This window comes from Oryza brachyantha, chromosome 1 (genome assembly GCF_000231095.2).
Source record: "Oryza brachyantha chromosome 1, ObraRS2, whole genome shotgun sequence".
Lineage (NCBI taxonomy): Eukaryota > Viridiplantae > Streptophyta > Magnoliopsida > Poales > Poaceae > Oryza > Oryza brachyantha.
In genome coordinates this window covers 24,522,425-24,543,745 of record NC_023163.2, presented here as the reverse complement: position 1 = coordinate 24,543,745, position 21,321 = coordinate 24,522,425, and the positions used below count along the sequence as shown (strand labels likewise).

The 21,321-nt window shown below is 40.8% G+C and overlaps 4 protein-coding genes across 5 annotated transcripts; 1 reads left to right on the top strand and 3 right to left on the bottom strand.

Annotated features, from left to right (window-relative positions):
• Positions 1–1,805: 1,805 nt before the first annotated feature.
• On the top strand, positions 1,806–3,566 carry LOC102706513. Its single transcript, XM_015839152.2, has 3 exons — positions 1,806–2,245; positions 2,368–2,709; positions 2,802–3,566. The coding sequence occupies exons 1-3, from the start codon at positions 1,949–1,951 to the stop codon at positions 3,312–3,314; spliced, it is 1,152 nt and encodes a 383-aa protein (XP_015694638.2). The 5' UTR covers positions 1,806–1,948; the 3' UTR covers positions 3,315–3,566.
• A 467-nt stretch (positions 3,567–4,033) lies between these two features.
• LOC102706236 (exocyst complex component EXO70E2-like) lies at positions 4,034–7,679 on the bottom strand. Its single transcript, XM_006644690.3, has 2 exons — positions 7,217–7,679; positions 4,034–6,005 (listed from the first exon to the last, which is right to left on the bottom strand). The coding sequence occupies exon 2, from the start codon at positions 5,962–5,964 to the stop codon at positions 4,153–4,155; it is 1,812 nt and encodes a 603-aa protein (XP_006644753.1). The 5' UTR covers positions 5,965–6,005; positions 7,217–7,679; the 3' UTR covers positions 4,034–4,152.
• A 3,680-nt stretch (positions 7,680–11,359) lies between these two features.
• LOC102722269 (protein CHLORORESPIRATORY REDUCTION 7, chloroplastic) lies at positions 11,360–12,959 on the bottom strand. Of its 2 annotated transcripts, none has more exons than XM_006646289.3 (3): positions 12,818–12,959; positions 11,821–11,966; positions 11,360–11,732 (listed from the first exon to the last, which is right to left on the bottom strand). In XM_006646289.3, the coding sequence occupies exons 1-3, from the start codon at positions 12,858–12,860 to the stop codon at positions 11,460–11,462; spliced, it is 462 nt and encodes a 153-aa protein (XP_006646352.1). In that variant the 5' UTR covers positions 12,861–12,959; the 3' UTR covers positions 11,360–11,459. The 2 variants fall into 2 exon arrangements, with proteins under 2 accessions (XP_006646352.1, XP_015699243.1); XM_015843757.2 differs by having other exon boundaries at positions 11,821–11,993; positions 12,818–12,954.
• Positions 12,960–14,432: 1,473 nt separating this feature from the next.
• LOC102705959 (glycerophosphodiester phosphodiesterase GDPD6) lies at positions 14,433–19,813 on the bottom strand. Its single transcript, XM_006644689.2, has 8 exons — positions 19,648–19,813; positions 17,858–18,036; positions 17,106–17,289; positions 16,541–16,615; positions 16,159–16,268; positions 15,493–15,711; positions 15,172–15,327; positions 14,433–14,739 (listed from the first exon to the last, which is right to left on the bottom strand). Exons 1-8 carry the CDS (start codon positions 19,661–19,663, stop codon positions 14,503–14,505), a joined length of 1,176 nt encoding a protein of 391 aa, XP_006644752.1. The 5' UTR covers positions 19,664–19,813; the 3' UTR covers positions 14,433–14,502.
• Positions 19,814–21,321: the final 1,508 nt, after the last annotated feature.

Genomic DNA, 21,321 nt, shown 5'->3' with positions numbered 1-21,321 from the left:
TCACTTGATATAATGAAATTATAAATATATGACAATGAGCCTTGAAGTTACAGTGAAAAAACTAGGCTCGACCAACGGGATATAGAGTTCAGCTAAATCTAGGGGTGGATAACGAGCCGGCTCGACTCGGCTCGGTTCGGTCTGGCTCGTTAAGATAACGAGATGGCTTGGCTCGTTACAAAGCTCGAGCTGGCTCGTTAGGCTCGCGAGCCATGCATGAAAAGTTAATTTAAACAATTTTTTAATAGATTATATAAGCAAATTTTCAGTTCAAACATGCAAATCATATGAAATTATATCTAAATATTAAAGTTTGAACCAACAAATCACATGGTGAACCTATAAAGTATTGAACACATGCTTTTCGGTGTAGAATCAATGAATGCCGACGAATCGCGTATATTTGGTCTTGCTCGTTAGGCTCGTGAGCAGCTCACGAGCCAGCTCGAGCTGGCTCGTTATCTCTAACGAGCTAAAATGCTAGCTCGGCTCGTTAGAAAAATAAAACGAGCCGAGCCGAGCTGAGTTTATCACGAGTCGAACGAGCTAACGAGCCATGAGGTTTCTGTCCACCCCTAGCTAAATCAGTCAGACAGAGGTCCAAAAACTAGATAGGCGTAGCTTAAGCAACGAAATGGCAATCCACAGCATCAAAATGTGGCCACGAGCATATACCCTGTTTGTCAAGAGGAGAACAACTCGACGGATTCACTTGCGAATTCATGAAGCACTAGTAGCAACTAATTTCGACATAGCAAGTTAATCTAGGTTTTTTGTAAGTGTACCTGCGGTGCTGCGGTGCATGTGATTAATACTGTGGTGATTAGATTATTTAGTAGTGCAGTAGAAAGACAATACTGAATGCAAGTGACCTGAACAGTTGAGGTGGCCGCTGTTGTGGCGCTTAGGGATGGTCGTAGATGGGTCGGTCCGCAGGTACCTTAAGAATAACTCTAATTCAATTATATAAATTAAGTATTAACGTGAAATAAAATAAATTTTATTTATTCAAATTAAAGTTAATTCTAAATTATCCATGGACTGATTCATACATCTTAGATTTTAAACTAGAGTTAATCGTAAATTACTTGTGATCCATGAATAGAGCGTGTAACCATCCCTAGGACGCTCTCCTTGCGGCTAGAGATGGCAACGGAGACCCACGACCCGACGGTTATTTACTCCATTAGGATACGGATATGAACTAAATATATTACTTGTGGGTAAGTAATTAGTTATTTACCTATTGCTTATAGGTATGAGTCTAAATTAGCAATACCTGATAGTTATTCACCCATTGCCATCCCTGCTTGCGGCCGTGCGGCACTGCGGTGGCGTTGCGCTCCGTCGGGAACTCGGGAGTCGGGATCGGCGGAGGCGAAAAGCGTGACTTTAGTCCAGCCCACTTTCGTGTGAACCTTTGGTCCAGCCCACTTGCACGTCGGCCCTGCTCATATTGTATCACGCAGACATTGTTGGGCCTAACCAATCCAAATTAGTACATGGACGATATTTCTCGTTGGCCCGGCCCATGTATCCAAGTCGTCTCGTGTTTGTAGTTTGTACACCCTCGTGTCGTGTCTGCTGGTGTTTCGCGCCCGCGATGAAATCGTGGGGAAACCCAGCGTCGCTGCCTGGTCGCTCGCCATGTCCGAGCTCCGCGTGTCGAGAGCTCGAGCCACCTCCGTACTCGCCGCGATCCACTTATTCCTCGCTCCCAATGCATTCATGGCCGTCTGCTTCTTCCTTCTTCTTCATGTCCCCGGCGGCCTCTCCCTCTCGCTCTTTCCCTTCCCCCCCCCCCCCTCCTTGTTTCTCTCTCGATCCGTTGTGTACCTTGCGCGGCGTGCGTTGAGCGAAAGCTCCGGCCGGCTGCTGCTGCGGCGTCCTGCGAGGCGAGATCGGCATTGATGCGCGGCGCGGCGTGGCGGTGGTGGGCGTGCGTGCCATGAGGAAGCTGTGCCCGAACCTGGACCGCGACGACTCGCTGGACACCGTGCTGGAGGTGCCCATCCCCGATGAGATGCTCATCAACGCGCCCGGCTCCGACAAGCGCCGCGGCGCCGGCGGCGCCAACATGCGCGCGTGGCTAAAGAACCAGGCGTTCGACCGCGCCACCGTCGGTGGCCCCGCCAACGCCACCGCCGAGCTCCAGCTCTTCCTCAACGTCGTCGGCTCGCCGCTCATCCCGTGCCCCGTCCCCCACGACCGCGCCTTCAGCCGATCCATCCGCGACTCCTCCATCGTAAGCCAGCACCACCGTCCTCGATGCCCCGCGCCGCATGCGCGCGCGCGCGCGGCGCGTCCACGCACCGCCGTTTGGTTGGTTCTTGACATGTTGATCTCCTCCTCCTTGTGTGGGTGAAGCAAGCGTCGACGGCCAAGTACATCATGCAGCAGTACATCGCGGCGACGGGCGGGCAAGCGGCGCTGCAGGGGTTGCAGAGCATGTACGCCGTGGGGAAGGTGCGGATGTGCGCGTCGGAGTTCCACCTCGGCGACCAGAACGTCACCGCCGCGCAGGGCCGCGCCGAGGTCGGCGGCTTCGTGCTCTGGCAGAAGTGCCCCGAGGTCTGGTACTTCGAGCTCATCATGGCCGGCCACAAGATGAGCGCCGGCAGCGACGGCAAGGTCGCCTGGCGCCAGTCGGCCGCCGAGAACTCCCACGTCTCCCGCGGCCCGCCCCGCCCCCTCCGCCGCTCCCTACAGGTCACACGCCCGCCGCATACGTCGCAGCAGCGCCGCGCCGCGCCGCCTCGGTCTCTCTCTGAACAATCCAAGAGCTTGCTGTCATCGTGCAGGGGCTGGACCCGCGGTCGATCGCGAACCTGTTCTCCGACGCGGTGTGCATCGGCGAGAAGATCATCAACGGCGAGGAGTGCTTCATCCTCAAGCTGGAGGCGAGCGCGGCGACGCTGCGCGCCCGGAGCGCCGCCGCGTTCGACATCATCCACCACACCGTGTGGGGCTACTTCAGCCAGCGCACGGGCCTGCTCATCCAGCTCGAGGACTCGCACCTCCTCCGCATGAAGTCCGGCAAAGGCGCCCGCCGCAGCGAGAACATCTTCTGGGAGACCAGCATGGAGTCCGTCATCTCCGACTACCGCCACATCGACGGCATCAACATCGCGCACGGCGGCCACACCACCGTCACGCTCTTCCGCTACGGCGAGGGCTCCGTCAACCACAAGCGGAAGCTGGAGGAGACGTGGACGGTTGAGGAGGCCGACTTCAACCTGTACGGCCTCACGTCGGACTACTTCCTGCCGCCGTCCGACCTCAAGAAGGACGCCGACGAGCAGCGCTCCGGCTGACCGGCCGGCTAGAAATAAGATTCATGAAGCCCAAATTTTTGGTAGATCTGGTGGCGATAGGTGTATGGGTTTGTTCTTGATTCTTTTTAATATTCTCTTTTTTCTTGTCTAATTAATCGCAAAGCAAGCCATGATCCAGGAATAGAAGTACTTAAGGATTCCTTTTTAGGAGAAAACATGGCTACAAAGTATAGCTGGATAGGAGCTTGACTATTTGTTTTTTTTTCAAAAGGAAATTATTGTTGAAATTTCTATGGTAATAGCCAAGTTACCGTGAATTGATTTGATCTTCACTCGCCCGCTCAATTCTCAGGGGCTCAATTCTCCAGTTGAAATCCTGGCAAGCATTCTGCAGAAAACAGAAAGAGGAATGAACAAAGAAAAATTCGTGCCGAAATAAATCAACTTAGGAGTTGCAATGCCATCGTTATCAGTTGAACGATTCAAAAACGTTCAATCCTGGACTGGTACGGCTATGCATGTCTCCATCGCGAAAAATAAAAGAGAGAAAAATAGCCTTAAAGAAGTGTGGACAATCCGAGCAGTGGATCAACAGCAACACATTTTCTGATAGTACAATGTTCACAAACTACAAACACTTTCTGAAAGATTCTTAAAGAACTGTTGTAGGAAACAAATTCTATGAATCATCATCTGTAATTCAGAAAGCTCTGAAGCACTTCACTTCAAGTAGCATGGAAAATGACCTGAGGAAGTTCGAGTAAAAAAAGATATCAATATAATTATCAACTGTACCATTTTACTTAGTACAAACCAAATATTACAACTGCACATGTCTTCAAGAACAATTGTGATTTTAAGTTCTACACTCTGCAAGCTACAATGATTTTTGAGCTCCTTCAAAGAGATCGAGCAAAAGTTTCTCCAAATCCTCAGGCTTATACTTTATGTATCGCTCTCGGTGCTTAATGCCATCAAGGCGGCTATAGTATCGTCCCATGAAAGTTCGATAGGCTTGTATAATTTTTAGCGATATCGAAATCCTGACGTCTTCACGAAGTTGGTCATCTGGGACAGACCATCCAGTTTGAATTCGATAAGCCTCTTCAAAGGACATGTTGAAATTTTTGAACTTCTCTTTAATGATTTTACGAGAAGCACCATCCCCAGCAGCACATAAGCCATCATCACTCAGGTAAGAGAGAACTTGACTCCATGACACCCTCTCATAGCTCATCGCTTGCTGCTGAAACTTCCGAATGTGTACTCGGATCCAGTCATCACCAAGAAAAGTTTTCAGCTCTGAGTTTCTCACTTTCTGGACCATGTAATAGATATTGTTCATCATAAAGATGTTCCGTAATCGATCATCTCTATATAATCTAGAGCCAGCTTCAAGGTTTTCTTCTAAAATTGCAGTAATTGACTGCAGATGCAATGCAGTGACTGTAAAATGAGGACATGAGTTTGCCATAGACTGCATGTCAGCAGAGAACTGCTGGCATCTTCGGTCTGTGTCCTTTATAAGTAAATCAAGAGTTTTGCTGTAAACTGTGAGAGCTTTTATATAGTTCATAACATACTTTGTAAGGGGATGCACTTCACCACGGGCCATTGCATTGGATGAAGTGTAGGACTGAACAGCATACTTGAATTCTGTAAATGCTTTTCTTACCGATTCTCCCAGTTGTAGTAGGACTTCATGATATTCAGTTAAAATTATATCATCACATCCTTCTTGAAACAAGAATTCTACTTCAGGTAATAAATCATTTAAGACCTCATACATATCAAGCAGACGGAAAAGCTTTTCAGGTTTAGGTGGCCCAATTGCTACAGACTCATAGAAGTTCAGAAGTTGCATGACTGAGCTCAATGAAATCTCATAGAAACACAAGTCTGCAGTTGATTCTGAAAGTTCACCAAAGACATGATTGCTAAGGCGCTTCTCACTTGCAAGGTAGACTTGGACAAAGACCTTCATTGCACGATTCCACTTCTTTATCAATGAACTCAACTTGGTCCAATTGGTGCTCAGAAGTTCTTCTATACTGAGCTTGTCAATATGAAGAGACCCAAGGTACTCATCTACTGCAGCTTGCCGTGTGTTTATGTAAGCCTGTGAACACTCCTTATCATATTCACTCAGAAACATGAAGTTGGCAATGGACTTGATAGCAGAGAGTGCACCATGTTGAATCAAATCAGTTGCAAAATATTCTGATCCTCCAGTTGTATCAGGCTGTGTTGTCTTGCCTTCACTTTGTTCCTCGCTGAATGAGCTGCTTGAAAAGTCATCTATGCTGCCATCCTCCATGGAGCGGAAGGAAAGAAGTCCTTGTTCTAATGGTTGTTTATAGTGCGTAAGAAGATAAACAAATTCCTCTTCAAGCCTCGCCAATGCCATATCAAATAGGTCAGCAGCATATATCATGAGTTCATTATGCTGCTCTTTGGCTTCTCCACTGGGATGTAAACTCCCTAAGCTTTCGGTCAGCTGCTGAATTTTGTACAGCACTTCCAAGTACTCAAATGAATTCTGCGGATCATGAACACGCATGGAATTTTCAAAATCCAAAGTAAGAATCTTCTTCCGCAGTGCCTTGAGTGCATGCCCAATGTCACATATCTCCTGTTCTTCTCCCAGGGTGACGTTTGAAAACTGCTTATTTAATTCAGCAGCCATCATTCTATGAACTGTATATTCAATGTTCTCTATAAAATCAATACCTGATTCACATTTTCAAACAAAAGAGTAAGTCTAACATCATTCTACCTTGGAGTTTGGAGATGCAAAAAACGTGAAGATAGATAATAATTGAAGATTATATCATGCAAAGTTTACAAATTACAAAGACATAGGCTAAAGACGCCCCTGAATTTAACTAACATCGGCCATGCATGGTAATGCTGGGCTGCTGGCGCCTAGCTGCATTACCGAAATGGATTCAAGACTTACAAGAATACCTTGAGCATTTAAGATGCAGGTACAAATAAAATTTTAAGCATAACAATTTAGCAAGCAAGCGTAGAAATAGAAAGAAATTAACTATGAAGCAACGTCATGGTTCAAGATGTTAAAGAATGCAGCAGTAACAAAACCGATTCTCCATTACCCAGAGATTTCCGTTACCCAGCCATTTCTCATTATTCTAAAAAAAAAGGAACAATAAAGAAGTTCCAGTATATATATATATATATAGATAGATAATGGAATAAATAAGTTCCAGTATATATGTTAAAGTCCGAAGATGTATTGTCTAAGGTTGAATCGATTAGATAAATACCATGAGGGCTCCTTGTAGGAGGCTAGGAGCACAACTTGCCACTTTTTGCACCAAAAGCAAAAAATTTCAAAGAGTAAAAACTTCATACTATTTTCAGCCTTCAATGATTCGACAAGACATCTTGTTCTAGTTGGACAACAAACACAAATGTGATTCGTCCTATATTTATTGCACAGCAACTTCGGAAAATCTTCATAGTGGAGATTACCACAAAATTAGGTCGCAATCACCTTTTCTGTTTTTTTTTGTCCATAAAAGATACCCTTTTTATATACTTACAACATCCAGAGTATTACGGAAATAGTTCTTCCATGGTTCACTAGGTAGTTGATTAGGCCAAAAGAAATATGTTTTTTTTGCCTATCCAAACAAGAAAATCCCATATTAAAAGCCAGTCATCTAAAACGTCAAGCCGTTAGAGAAGAAATAAAACTCGAGTCAGATTATCACTCTATTAGAGAAAACAATCAAGCAGCACACCTCCATCATCTGAGCTCCAGTTCTAACTGTAGCAGAAACTAACACATAATTTGACTGTGTACATATAAACCGGATTTCAATTCATTATATTATCTAAAAAAAAGAAACCAACACAAAAGAACACAGCAAGACAAGTGGAAACACAAACAAGAAAGGGATGAGAAGATGACTCACCGCCCCACCTCCGCAGCGAAAAACTGCTTCTTTGCCGGTCCAGGCCACCGTGCTCGATCGATCGAGGCCAGGGGGGAAAGATTAAAGAACCAGCCAAAGCGCAGAGGAGGGAGAGAGAGGGGGAAGGAGGAGGAAGAAGAAGACGGAAATGGAGTGGTCAGTCGGGAGGACGGGGAGGTGTATGTACAGAGTACGGGGGGGAGGAGTCAAGTCAACCCGAGCTGGGCGACGGCGACGGGGGAGCAGCGGTGTGAGCCGGACTCGGCAGGAAAAACTACGCCGGCGTGGATGTGGACGGTCAATGGAATGGACGGGACTGGAGGGGAAGGGAAGGGCAAGGGATGCCGTGCTGCCGGGGTCTCCCGTTGAAAGGGCGGGTGACCGTGTTCCGTTCCCGTTCTGATGGCAGTTGCAGCCGCAGCCGCCCGCTACTTGGAATTTTTTTATATTTGGGATCCTTTTCAAAACCTTGTTTTATTGAGTTAATTCAAAACTCACCCAATCTCTCGCGTACATTAATTACACGTTCACTCCTATACTCGAATATTTTAATTTGATCCATCATATGTGATATGTCCTTACAAATAAGGATATGTTTAGTCCGTGGATAAGGTGGGTTGGGTTGGCTCCATCCTTAGATTATAGGATGAGTTGGTTTTATTTTTCTGTTTGATTGGATGGATAGGTTGTACCATGTTTTTTATTTGGTGGAAGGGATGAGATGGGATGTGTTGGACCTATTTTTTATTTGGTTGAAGTGATGAGATACGATAAATGTTACCTCTCATATCCAAAATAAAATATTAAATACTAGAATTAATATACGAATAATCTAAAGTAATTGAATGTATATTTATATAAGTAATATATTTAAATAAATTTAATAAATAAAATGGATATCCTTTGTGCGTCGTGGTTGTCCTGGGACGGATCCGTCCATCGTTTTGGTGAGATGAGTTAGACCTGGATCTGGGAGGAATATTTCTTTTCTGGGTCCAACCCATTGTACCCATCCACCAACCAAAAAGGGTCAGAGATGGGTTGGCTCTGTCCCAACCCATCTCATCCCTGAAACCAAACACATCCTAAGTTTTTTCATTGGACTACTCCCTCTGTACAATTCCTTAGTTTTCATATCCAGCGTTTTATCATCTGTCTTATTTAATTTTTTAAGAAAATTTAAAAATTTACTCACGTATAAAGTACTATTCATATTTTATCATATAATAAAAATAAAAATAGTAATCATATTTTTTAAATAAGATGAAAAGTCAAATATTATAGATAAAAACTGAAAAATTGATTTATTTTGGGACGGGGAGTACTAAGTTTAATACAAATATCCATAATACCGTTGACGATGGATGAGTGACAGCTAGCTTGAAAAATGATTTACGAAATACTTTGAGTGTACAATATGTGTATTATAAGACTAACTAATGAGATAAAATAATTAGTGCATAAAAATTAACATAGAATTTAAAAAATATTGAAAAATTACTTTGTGTGTACATTGAACTCCTCTTTTTCTGGAAATTTAATAGGACAGTGGATCATTTTTGTGATCCGTAGCCTTGAGTATGTGATTCCAGGATTGAAAAACAATGGCATCCACTTCTCTGCTTTTCCTCTTCTCTCCTCCCAACTGTATGCACTTAGGCACACTGATCGAACAACCAAAAGAACAAATGAAGACATTGATGTGAACAATAAGAAGAGAAGAGAAGAAATCAACGGGACGATCGTTTGACTTTTTTAATAAAAAATAAAATATGAATAAAATATTTATATATATATTCTTATCGATCTAAAAGTCAATGTTGAAAAATAACTATAATAAAAAATCTCAAAATCTACTCTAAATTTAAGTTTTAAAATTTTAAATTTTAACTTATAAGTATAAATAGAAGCGAAAAGATAAGTCAACTAAATTTAGAGAACTAGAGGGTTGTTGGGATGGAAGCTTGGCCACCGGGGGGGTCGTATAAGGGAGTAGTCGACAGCGAGAGCTTAGGCGCCGATGGATGGCAATAATGGGAGCTTGATCGCTAGGGACAACAACTAGGGGCTAAGGCCGACGGGATCCCGCATGCCGCTAGGAGTTGGACCCTTCACTGTCACGATGGAGTGCGGTCCTGATGCAGCATACATGAGCATCGACCGACGATGGGAGTGCGATCTCAACATGCGGGACACAACCAACGACAATGAGCGGCACCACTATCTCCTCTCCGCTTGCTCAAATTTCCTCTTATTGAGGATGAGGGTCGACAAATTTAAGGATTGATCAACCATTTCCTACTACTATTAAGGGTACTTTGATTTTTCTTAAAAATAATGACAAGATAATGTATGGACAAACACACAAACCGACACAACTCTGTCGTAGGGGTATGTAAGGGATCTCTGATTCTATAGGAGGGATTCACTAAATCTTAGTGATATAGAAATGATCGGATAATTTTCCAAGGGTACATAAGGAATTTCCTTTATTTTATAAATAAATCTTTAAAAAACTTAGTTAAGGAACAAACTATTTCTCTGTGTTAGGTTAATTGGTACCAACACCAACACACTCAGTCCTCGTGGCAGCTAAGTGATGGCATTGTGGGAGTTGGCGCAAAAAGGCTAGCATCGAGGATCTATTTCTAAATAATTGATGTATACATATGCCCATAGAAGGATAAAAAGTAAATAACTTATTTATAAATAGATCCTTAGCATATAAGATATTGCCACTCTATTTGTAAAATAAGTTATTTACAATAGATCATTTGTGACAAAGAGATTGACGTTAACCCCTTTTATGTTCTCGGCCATGGGGCAAGAGTGTTAGCGCCAAAACGTTAGACCTCGACATGCTGATGATGCCGGTGCCAAGAAAAAATGATAATTTATAGATAAATAGTTTTTGAGTATTTATTTATACAATAAAATTTTAATTTAAATCGTCAAAAATACTGCGCCCGCTCGCTTCCCTCCCCTCTTCAATCTTCCTTTTTCAGCCTTGCATCTTCCCCCGGGGAAAAAAAAAGGAAAGTTGCAGCTCGTTGGCTGCGACCTCTCGTTTGCAGGGACGATGGCGTTGGCGTGGTTTCGTATTGCACTGGCTAGCGCTGATGGCTGACCGTGACTGCCTAGCTCGGAGTAGGTTAGACTATCTGCAGACTGCAGTGTAAACTGATACGGTAGTCGAACTAGTAATAGTTGGCCATTTCTTTCTAGGAAGGTTGAATTTTGTGGCAATTTGTACCTGTTGAATTTTAGTCTCCGCAAAATTCTTTACATCCCGGTCTAATCTCATAAAAAAGATCTTTGAGTTTTCTTTACCCGTTTGATATGTCTATCCGACTTGTAAATTTCACTTTCAAAGTGGACTCTAAAATTGAGCGGCTTAAAACTCTAACCATTTTTTCTTACTTCAGTGTGCTCTGTTTTTTATTTTGGGCAAAGTTTAAACTGTTTAGGGTCATTTGAATCACAGGAATAAAAAAACGCAGAAATAGAAAAAACATATGATTCTGACATGTAAAACGGAGGATTGCAAAACACAGGGAAAATGTTGAAATAGCCGTTTGATTCGACCACAGGAAAAACACAGGAATTAAGAGATAAAGACACATAAGATTTTTTTACATGAGGTTCTACTTCTTGTTAATTTTTTTTCAAAACTTGTATAGGAAGAGACATTTTATAGGAATTTCATAGAATTTATTCATTTATTCAAAAGATTTTGTAGAAAAAATTCTTATAGGAATGAAATTCTCTAAAATTCCTATAAATTTTCTTTAAATCGAAGGGGGGCTTTAGTTGGTTTTAACTCCACTTGGAGCTGCTACTGGAGCCCCACTAAGCATGCCCTTTATCTTTTCTCAAATTTCCATATTTTCTCTACGATACAATTAAACGGTTACTTTTGTATTTTATATTTTGACTCATTTTGGGATGGTGGGGTAGTTCTCTATTTTACAATTTTCAATCATGTGTTTTAAAGGGTGAAAAATTTGAGGGGAAAAAAGGTGTTTTCATAAAATTATTACTGTTTTCGTTTCATATTATAAAATATTTTCAATACTTCTAGATTTTATAAATACTATTTTTAAACACACATATAAAATATATTTATATATTTATTAATCTAGATCGAAAACATCTTGGAATAGGGAAAGCGGCGATTACGCACATGTAACGACTATGTGTAACAGTAGTACTGCGCGTTGTGCATTCCACGACGCATGGCTATTCATTCCAGCTGAACCTGGTACCACTGCACGGAGCCGACCTCGCCGTCGATCTCCAGCTCGCAGACGGACCTGACGAGGTAGGACACGGCGTCGTCGACGGTGTCGAACCTCGCGAGGTCCGGCGGCAGCTCGCCGCCGGGCCACCTCTCCAGCCAAGCCCTGAGCCTGTCCTCCAGCTCCTCCTTGGACACGAACTCCTCCTCCTCGCCGGGCTCCATCAGCACGTACGTCTCCGACCGGATGTCCGCCCTCCTCCGCCGCGCCGCGCCCACCTGAAAACAACCAAGCCACGGCAAGCAATCAACGTTTCACCGGCCGGTCGCCGCCGCCGCCGCCGGCGCAGTGTGTGCGAGGCTTGACCTCTGTCCTGGAGCCCTGCTGGTGCTGGATCATCGTGTGGTGGCCGGCGACGCGACGACGAGAGCCTGCAAACGCCGCCGCCGCCGCTGCAGTGAACGTGTGCTGCTGCCATCGCCTCTGGTGGGGTAGCAGCACTGAACTTTTGCCTGCGTTGGAGGGAACACGTTTCGACACTGAAAATTTCCAAGAATCGTTAGTGGTAGGCACTAGTAGGAGTAGAAGGGATTAGCATGATGACAAAGTGCAGGGAAAAGCTCGAGAGCCTTTGACATGGAAGTCATTATCAAAAAATAAAAGAAAAAGATATGGAGGATCATTTTTTTTTCTTTTCAAAAGGTTGTTCGATTCAAAGATGGACTGTTGCATGGGGCTGCCAGTGTTGATTTTCCATACGAAAAGTTAGGGAGAAAAGAGCAAGCTTTTTCCAAGATATTTCTGTATATTCTGTGACGTGTGCATCCATGGTATTTCTTCAGTGGTAAGAGTTTTTTGAGTTCGGTAAAGAATCTAGGCCTGAACTTTACTACTTCAGGAGCAAGAGTTTTACGAGTTTGGTAAAAAGACTAGTGGTTGATGTTCCGAATTCAAAGACATGTATTTTATACAGTCATGTTCTACTTCAACTGCAGGACTAAGGAGCATACTTATTACTGGCTTTGTTTAGCAAGATTGTCCTGGTCAAAAGGGATGTGAGATCAAAGAAGTATTAGTTGCACTTGGCACAACAACAAGAACTTATCCTTCAAAGTCGTCCTGTCCCAAGAACTCTATATTTTATCACCATGAACACATTCTTTTTCTAAGAAGTTGATCAGACGACCGACTCAAGATACCGATAAAAAAATATTTCTCAGAAATCATATCACTTTGAGGTCACAGCACAGTCTAGTATCGTCAAACAGACCCAAGTCACAGTGAAGAAGATCAAAGCTTTGCAATATGGCATTTTCATAGCTTTGACAGAGGATCAGAGTGGGGGAATCAGAGTTGCAGTTACCGGTGAACAGTTCGCCGGTGGAGGCCGCCATCGCCGCTTCCATCCTTCCTCTGCTCAAGTTGTGTGGCCTGAAATCTTTCCCTTCAAAAGCTTAGCTGAATGCCTTATCCTTCAAGGCTCTTCTTTAGTTTCACATCCTATGCATTGAGATTGGTGAGCAACACAGCTATCAAAAGAAGACTGATTCCCTCTCAGTGACAATAGAAAGGGACTTGCCATGCTACTGCAAACCACACAAGAGTTGCCTGATCACACCGGTCTCCGGCACTGCACAAGTGGCAGACCAGATACGACTGTTCGTTAGATGTGATTAGAGCAAGTATAATAGCAGGTTATAAGAGCAACTCCAACAGTAGTTTTATCCAATTAGCTAAATTTAGTGTTTGTACTCCTTTCAAAAAAAATAAAACCTCCTAAAATTATAGGCCAAACCAACAGAATAGGTAAATCTACACCCTCTATATTTTAAACTTCCTCCACGTCATTATTTCCTTTCTTTTTAGCAATCAACAAATAAAATTAAGCTTGGTGAGAGATAGCAGCCGCCGCCACCGCATACAAATTGCTCGATCACCTAGCTGATTGCTCTTTACCGAAATAGTGATCGCTGAATACAAAAGCTGCACGCCAGCGATTGCCTTGCACTGCATTAACGCTGCCCGCCGATGCTCGTCTTGTAGTGTATTCATGCCATATTGCCTGTCCGCCGGTGCGAGCGCGGGAACGAGGAAAAGCGCCTGAACTAGCGAGGGAGGAGCGCGAGGTCGCGGGAATCAGCCGAAAAACCCGCGCAGGAGAGGGATGACGACTCGTGCAGAATCGCCAAACTTGGCTAGCGCCGTGAGAAGAATAGCGACCGAGTTTTCCGGAGGAGGAAGATAACGATGCTGTTGGATTACAATTTTATCTTTTAACTCTTTCATATTTAGCAAATTAATCAATTTAAAAGCACTGTTGCTATATGCTTATGTGGAAGAGAGATGGGATGAGAGAGAGGGTAAGCAGACTGTAACCTTATAGCCAACTTAGACACAGGAACCAAAAAACTCTGGGAGAGTAACATGTGAGTCATATATTAATGATGAAGAGCTAACTAGTATATGGGTGAGCTAAGAGAAGACTATAAAAAGTCTTATAGCCAGCATGTTGACTATATTATTAGCCTTGCTCTTGCGGTGCTTGCTGACTTGCCGTTTGCATTTAAAGGTGCCCATATTTACTGGAGCGGAGATAGCATTTAATGCCATTGGTGTCACATTTGGATTATCTCAAAAGTATACATTAGAAAAAATTAATTTGTCCAAACAGGTCAAAATCAACTCTAATTTAAAATTGAAAATTGAAAATTTAACTTATAAGCGTAAGGGAAAAGATGAGGGTGCAACTCTCAACACCAGTTTCAACCACCTTTTTTCAAATCTGCACTTGATAAATATGCACACATACTGACAACTTGTCCAAACAGGTCTATTGAGGATATAACTGGTTTTAAAGACAATTATTACAGCAGAAGAAATTTCTCCCTGCAATTCAGGGGTTTATATAGATGTCTCTACAATCCGTTCTAACTCCTAGCTACCAGAAAACAAGCAACGTTTTCCCCTTGTTTCGTGTGTCCGTAACATTCAAGGCCACCCTTGTTTCGTGTACACTTGCATGTCGATTAACAGAAAATGGAAGCATGGTCAGAGACCTTCATATTGGGAGATCATTTGAGCAATTTTAACTAGGAGGCTGTTTGCAGTTTCACCCTTTGGATGTGGAGATATCATTTCCTGGTACCGGTGCAGAGATCCAGTGAAATCTGTGAACAATCCATCGACCCCCATGATGTTTATCCAGAAATCATACTCAGCATAAGGGTCCTGATGGAAGTTCAAGTGCAGGAATTGGTTCTCATTCCTGTATGTATACGGGTGCACCTGCAATGATAGCAATAGTTTTTTAATTATCTAGATAAGTTACTAGACAACTTTTGTCATGAAACACGTATGTTATAGGCTAAAAAGTGCAACATAAAGTTGAGCAACAATTTAATCTTCCTGCACTATACATGTAGTGTATAGCATAAAGTTAGTACGCCTTAATGATAGCTACATTTGGGATTATAGAGAATCATGTGAAATACACAGTTCAAACCATCCGGTTACTAATTGTGCAATAGTCATTAGTTGTTGTTATTGAGACCAACCGGATAGATTTAAACAAGAAAAAGCTGAAGGTATTATGAACTCTGAAGTATGAAAATGAACTCATAAAAGCGCACCTTGTACATATTACTTTACAAGTAGGCAAAACCCATGGAAACATGAACATCCAGACAACGGTAAAGAATATATAAGCAAATACCATACCTGGAGATTATGAGCATGTGCTCTTGCGACAAGATCAGTCGGTGCCATCAAATAGTTTTTAGCTGGTGGAACAACAGTATCTTTCCATGGACCAAGGCCAACAACGTAGTTACTAATATATGCTAGGTAGTCATCTGAAGTGATTTCCCAGTATGACTGCATGAAAAAAAGACTAATGTATGTCATATTCAGATGCAGATAATCCAGCCATGTGTTCACTTTACTTTCATAACATTGAAACCATGGGTATTACCGTATTAGCCCATTTCAAAATAAATAAGAAATCAACGGATATGAGAGAAAATTTATTAAAAAAAATACCTGGTTTGTATCTTGTGTTCTAACTGAGAAATCGTCAATCAGCAATATTTTGGGAGAGTCTGTCAACTTTGACACATGTACAAGGGATGTAGGAGCAAAAGATTGTATAAACAGTGGCTGCTTTAGCCAATTTTCTGACATATATTGACCTTTATATCCATACTTCAGTAATGTATCCACAAATTTGTCTTCGAACTTCTTCCCACCATCCCATTTGACCTATCAAGAGTAGAATAAAAAAATCCCTCAATTGTGGCAATTCAGAAACCGGAAATTTGCTATGAACAAAACAAAAAATTGTTCATTGTCAACCTCATATAAACCAAATCAAATTATTTTCAGGTAAAAGGCATATCAGTTGCTGCTTCATAATTATACAAGTGCGCAGGATAAGTTTTTACAAAAAGTATGTGTCATACAGTAAATCAAGATTTGTGACAAAAACATATGCTTAACAGGACTAACACATAAAATCCAAAGAATTACATTCAGGTCCACATTGCTCATATTATAATAATTTGATTACCCTGCAAAGTTAGGTGGCTAGACATATTAAAATGATTCACATGGAATTTCTACATAACATATGAGCACAAATTTGAGGTGGAAAACACTTGACAATTTTGGGGATCTTAAATATTGCTAATTGAGAATGGAGACCCTTACATGCTTGTTGATAAAAACTGGATCTTTCATCTCTGGGTATATTCCAACAGTTCTGCTTGCATCTAAGGCAATTGAAATGAATTCTTCAAATGTGATAATTGAAAACTTGCCTGCATCACCAGATAGAGAAATTATTTTTGGTCCTTTATATACCACCAAATTGTTCTTTCAAACATTGGCATTTAATTGTCACATCTGTAAAATACTGGTAAAGGTGAAGACAGCATTGCATTATTGATAACAAGAAGTCAAGAATGCACATTAATGATGTTTAAAACTACAACAATATGACGCATATAAGAGAGTAATGTAGTATGGGCGATGATCATGATAACATAAAGAGATACAAAAAAAATTATGCTCAAGGACACATGCCACATACCATTGTACTGTTGGTCTCTGAATGGGTATCGCTGCTTGACTTTCAGTGTTTTAAGTTCCTCAAGTGTGAAATCCACTGCATATCAACAAAGGATATTTTGGTTGAATATTCAATGGTTATCATTCTCATTACTTCCATACTAGCAATATGCATTTTAGAGGCATAAACCAACCAGTATAAACTTGACGTAATTTAGGGGAAAAAAGATATGAATGATAGAAAATAAAGTGGGATAAAGAGAATGAAAGAAATAAATATAGATACAATCGTCGTGAACTGCAAGATAAGGTGATCCATTTTTCTATGCCAGTCATTCTAGCAAACACCACATAGTTTATACCATTATATTAAAATAGCATAATGCCAGTTAATAACACAAGCATAATGCAAAAATTAATTATTGTACAAAAATCATGCGTACACTACTTTCAACTGTAATGAGTTCAAGTTAAGGCCTTAAGAAATAATCAGATAGTATGTACTGTTAAACCCTGTTGCTGATTTTGAAGTTGCAAGCATTTACAAGAACAAGGGAAGAAATTGGGTTTGGTTGTAATATGCAAACCTACAAACCAGCCAGTGACATTGGACCATTCCACCTCATACGTTCTTCTTCTATTGGAAAACTCCTGGCGGCTGGCAACATCAGTTGTATCATCCAGTGTTACATCATGAAAGCAGATCAAGGCCCCATCTTTGCTAGCGAGGATGTCAGTTTCTATAAAATCTGCACCTTCTTCAATAGCCCTCTGCGATAGGTAAATATTATTTACATGGAATCCTTTTTTCCAAAGTGAAATATCGCAGGATAGGAACACATCAGTATAAAATCCAATTAATTTGCAATTGTAAACATACTTAAATAACCAACATTTGCAAATTATTTTGGTTTATCGTTGAAACAAAGCTATTGCATTCCATGCAAATATAGTATGAAGTGTTTAAAAGCTTATGCTAGAAATAAAAATGAATCAAACATGCCCTAGTATTGTTCAAAATAAATAATGTACTTTTTTCATTCAATGACCTTTAAATGTTTGTTACAACAAATACTTGACATTGTTCACACGATTATAATTGTACAAATTAGCTTGTATACATATCTGTGACAGTTTAGTCATCTTAGTCTTTCTGTGTTATGATTGTGTTTACAAGTCCAAACAAAAGGTGGCAATATGTTGAAGGATTATAAGTAATATTGAAGAACTAAATGGGAAATTCATTAAAAACATGGATGCAGAGGTGGAGTGGCATATTCACCGCCACCATTGTCTTCTTTTAGAAAGGAGTATATATATGACATTCTCTGATTTGTACCAGGTAAGCAGCAGTTGTTTCCTCAGGAATTTCCCCATTTGAGCCACGGTGAGCAATGTTATATGGTCGAAAAGTCTGTAAGGGTCTCCTCTCTATTTCATTAGTCTTACTTGGTAGTGGAAAGAGAGGTCTAGCAAAAACCACAAGTGGCAGTAGAAAATGGAGAAAACAAATAGTACCTGCCAATGATGACAAGACAAATAAATACAGGGATAGGCTAATGTGCAAGATGAAAATATAAATAAATGAAAAGCTCAAACAGAAGAACAGTTCAACTAATTTTTAAATTTCTCATTAGTATCCATGTTTGGTTATCTCAGATATGATTTTTGACGTGTGTGTGTATATATACATACTTTAACATGTTATAAGAAAGTTGTCTAGCCAAAGCAGAGATTCTATCCAGAAAATATTAGGAATTTAGGTTTGTTATAAGGGAATATGGACTGAAAAAACACTTGTACAGAAATATAGCTTACAGTTACAGCACAAAGTTGCCATCATCTGCTCACAAAAATGCATTATTGCGGGAAACAGATGCTACGTGGAGAATAGGTAACAAACCATGACATATTGCTATATGAGACGGACAAAGATTTAATGAACTGTTCCCACTGTTTTCTATCTCTTCGTTATGTCTAAGAAGATAGACATCTGGGCTATGAGTATGCCCAACGAAAGATTCTTGTTTGGACAAAAGAAAACGGATCCTTTTTTTTCATCCAGAAGAAAAAAACGGTATTGTTACGGTACCTTCGGTAGGAAGGGCAGGGCAGTAGTGTAGTAAAATTTAAATCTAACTATATATTTTCATAAGTGTATTAAATGTTTTATTTGAAACTCCGATAAGATATACTTAGTAATTTATCTATTTTAATATGAATTATTATACATAAATTTATTGCAATGTTATATATTTTAGTTCTAATTTTACCTCTATAAAATTTTTACTACACTGCTATCAGCGTAGTATAAGAAAATCAGATCCATTGGATCTAAAGTAACGGACGGCTCACAGTTACGGAAACCTTAAAAAAAATTCAGAAAAAGGGTCTTCCAGTTTGTATCAGTTGTCTTGCTATTGCAATGTTCCAAGATAAAGTTCAAGAAAGTGAATATGAATTTTTTTATATGACGCTCATTCAGAACAAAATACATCACACCTAAGTTTTATTTTCCCTACATAAAAGCACAAATCAGATGACAAATTAAGAGATCAAACACCTCTACAAGAATCTTTTTCCCCTCCAGTATAAAAATAGTAGAGTTTTTGTCAAATTTTACTAATCAAGCCATCATTTCCCCCGTGCAGGAGCAGCAGCACTAAATACGGAAACGATCTCAACTCCATGTTTCCATATTCCTTTCACCAGTCATAATGAAAAATAAATACTGTGTACACCCAGAATGTACTAGCAGTAATCCATTACCAACTTGATCGGGTCAACTGCACAGAAATACATAAAAATCACACGTACGAGCTACAGCTAAGTAATTCTGAAGCAGAGCTCATTGGTCACCACTTTTTCATTTTCTTTCACCGTTTCACGGTACTAGCCTGCAGAAACAAACAGCGTCTCAAGAACCACCTGAACAGGGGTCGCTGTGCTAGGCCTTTCGAGTGCAGTAGATCGAAAACTCTTGTAATCAGTCGAAAATGCAGGAATCAACCCAATCAGTGCAAGCGGAGAGACGATCCGTGCCCCGCGATTCAGATCGGCGAGAACGAAAGCGCCGGAGAAGAACCGGCGGACGGATCGAGGATTCGAGGAGGAGGGCGGGACACTTACAGAACGAAGGCCGCATGCTGCCGGCTGCTTCAGTGCTCTCTCTCCCCCCTCTCAATCTCTCTCTCTCTCTCTCTCTCTCTCTCTCTCTCTCCACGCCACCGGGAGGTCGACGAGGAGAGGGCCGGTGCCTTGGCTTCAGCGGAGAAGACGACGGCGGCGGATTCTCTCTCCGGTCCCGCCTTTTCAAGTACTTCTATGCTACGCAGCCAATGATGGCCTTCCACGCCACGCAGTTTGCCCCCTGTCAGTACTGACAGGGGCGACCACGTCGGCCTCGCCGGGACGTGGGCCCACATGTCCGTGACTTGAGTGCATTGTTACGCTGTTCCAGGACGGTGACGGAATATTCGTGGGATATCGGCGGCTTTTCCAGTATTCCTTCCTATTTTTCTAATTGACTACGTTCATTTTTATCTAGGTTTAATCTTTTTTTCGTATTTAATATTTTATCTGGATATATAGAATTATAAATTATATTTAAAATTATTTTAATAATAAATTAAATTGTAACAAAATAATTATTTTTTTAATTAGACGTAGAGTCAGACCTATATCAAAAATCAACCATCTTAATTAGAAAACCGTCGGGAGTAATAGGATTTGGGGTGACCTAAATATCCGTTCTTCGTTAATAGCTGACATGTGGGTCCTGACGTAACTACCGAGCGTTGAATTGCGGGATGGTCGTTGAGGGCCTTTTTTCCCAGTATGGTCCAACTACCGGACAGTCAGCTTCTTGCTTTGTCTTTACCAAAAAACGAACATAAACAATCCTGTAGGCGTAATCGTGTGCTCGTATATCCTATACAACTAGCATCTTGCCCCGCGTAGAGTGCACGGCTAACTTCGTTATAAAATTTTTTATATAATATAAAATATAATTTTATATTATATTATAAAATATAAATATCAAAGTGGCAATACAGCGTTAAACTCGAATCTAACTTAGATCAAACTATTATATATTTGATGTTCACACAAATAAAACAGTTGCTCCTTTTATATTATCTTAATAACATAGCAGATCTAACAATAATACTACAATAAATCAAAGTTGTACAAAATTTATAGCATAATATCTCTTTTTTCATTTGTCTTCTTAATCACGTATATTTCATATATATTACTTATTTGTGACTGTTTCAAATAACATAGAGCTCACTAATAAAATAAAATAAATATTGTTTAGGCATATGAGAAAAAAAAAACCCTGTTTGTTCTCCTTTCCTTGTGATTCAAGAAAATATTATCTTTTCTTTTCTTTCTCTTATTTTCCTTGGATGGCTTGATAAAAAAAACCCGATTTTTTTTCCTTTCAATCCAAAAATCATTATTTTTTTCTTTTTTTCAATTCCAAAAAATCAAAAAAAATCACCTTTTAATCAAAAAATCACGTTGTTTTTTGTCTAAAAAACTGTCTTTTCTTTTTTATCTCTTATTTTCTTTTTCTTACCAAACCATTGACGTGATCTTTTATAGCTTTAAACTTCTGATCCGCAGATCGTTTTGATCTTCTCTTTTTTACTGCTATAAATCGGATCTGTCCGATTAACCTTTTCTCCTAAATAAACTACTCCTTTTCTTTTCCTCATTGTCCGATTCAAATTTTTTTTTTCTGCTCTTTCCTTTTTTCCCCTCGTTACTCGTTGTCCGATTCAATATTTTTTGCCGTTC

Coding starts and splice junctions, on each gene's coding strand:
- LOC102706513 (XM_015839152.2), top strand. CDS start 1,949: ATGAGGAAGCTGTGCCCGAACCTGGACCGCGACGACTCGCTGGACACC. Junction 2,246..2,367: donor CCATCCGCGACTCCTCCATC/GTAAGCCAGCAC, acceptor GTGTGGGTGAAG/CAAGCGTCGACGGCCAAGTA. Junction 2,710..2,801: donor CCCTCCGCCGCTCCCTACAG/GTCACACGCCCG, acceptor GTCATCGTGCAG/GGGCTGGACCCGCGGTCGAT.
- LOC102706236 (XM_006644690.3), bottom strand. CDS start 5,964: ATGATGGCTGCTGAATTAAATAAGCAGTTTTCAAACGTCACCCTGGGA.
- LOC102722269 (XM_015843757.2), bottom strand. CDS start 12,860: ATGGAAGCGGCGATGGCGGCCTCCACCGGCGAACTGTTCACCG. Junction 11,994..12,817: donor CACCGGCGAACTGTTCACCG/GTAACTGCAACT, acceptor GGAAATTTTCAG/TGTCGAAACGTGTTCCCTCC. Junction 11,733..11,820: donor AGCAGGGCTCCAGGACAGAG/GTCAAGCCTCGC, acceptor GGTTGTTTTCAG/GTGGGCGCGGCGCGGCGGAG.
- LOC102705959 (XM_006644689.2), bottom strand. Junction 17,290..17,857: donor AAACAACTGCTGCTTACCTG/GTACAAATCAGA, acceptor TACCTATCGCAG/AGGGCTATTGAAGAAGGTGC. Junction 16,269..16,540: donor CAGAGACCAACAGTACAATG/GTATGTGGCATG, acceptor CTGGTGATGCAG/GCAAGTTTTCAATTATCACA.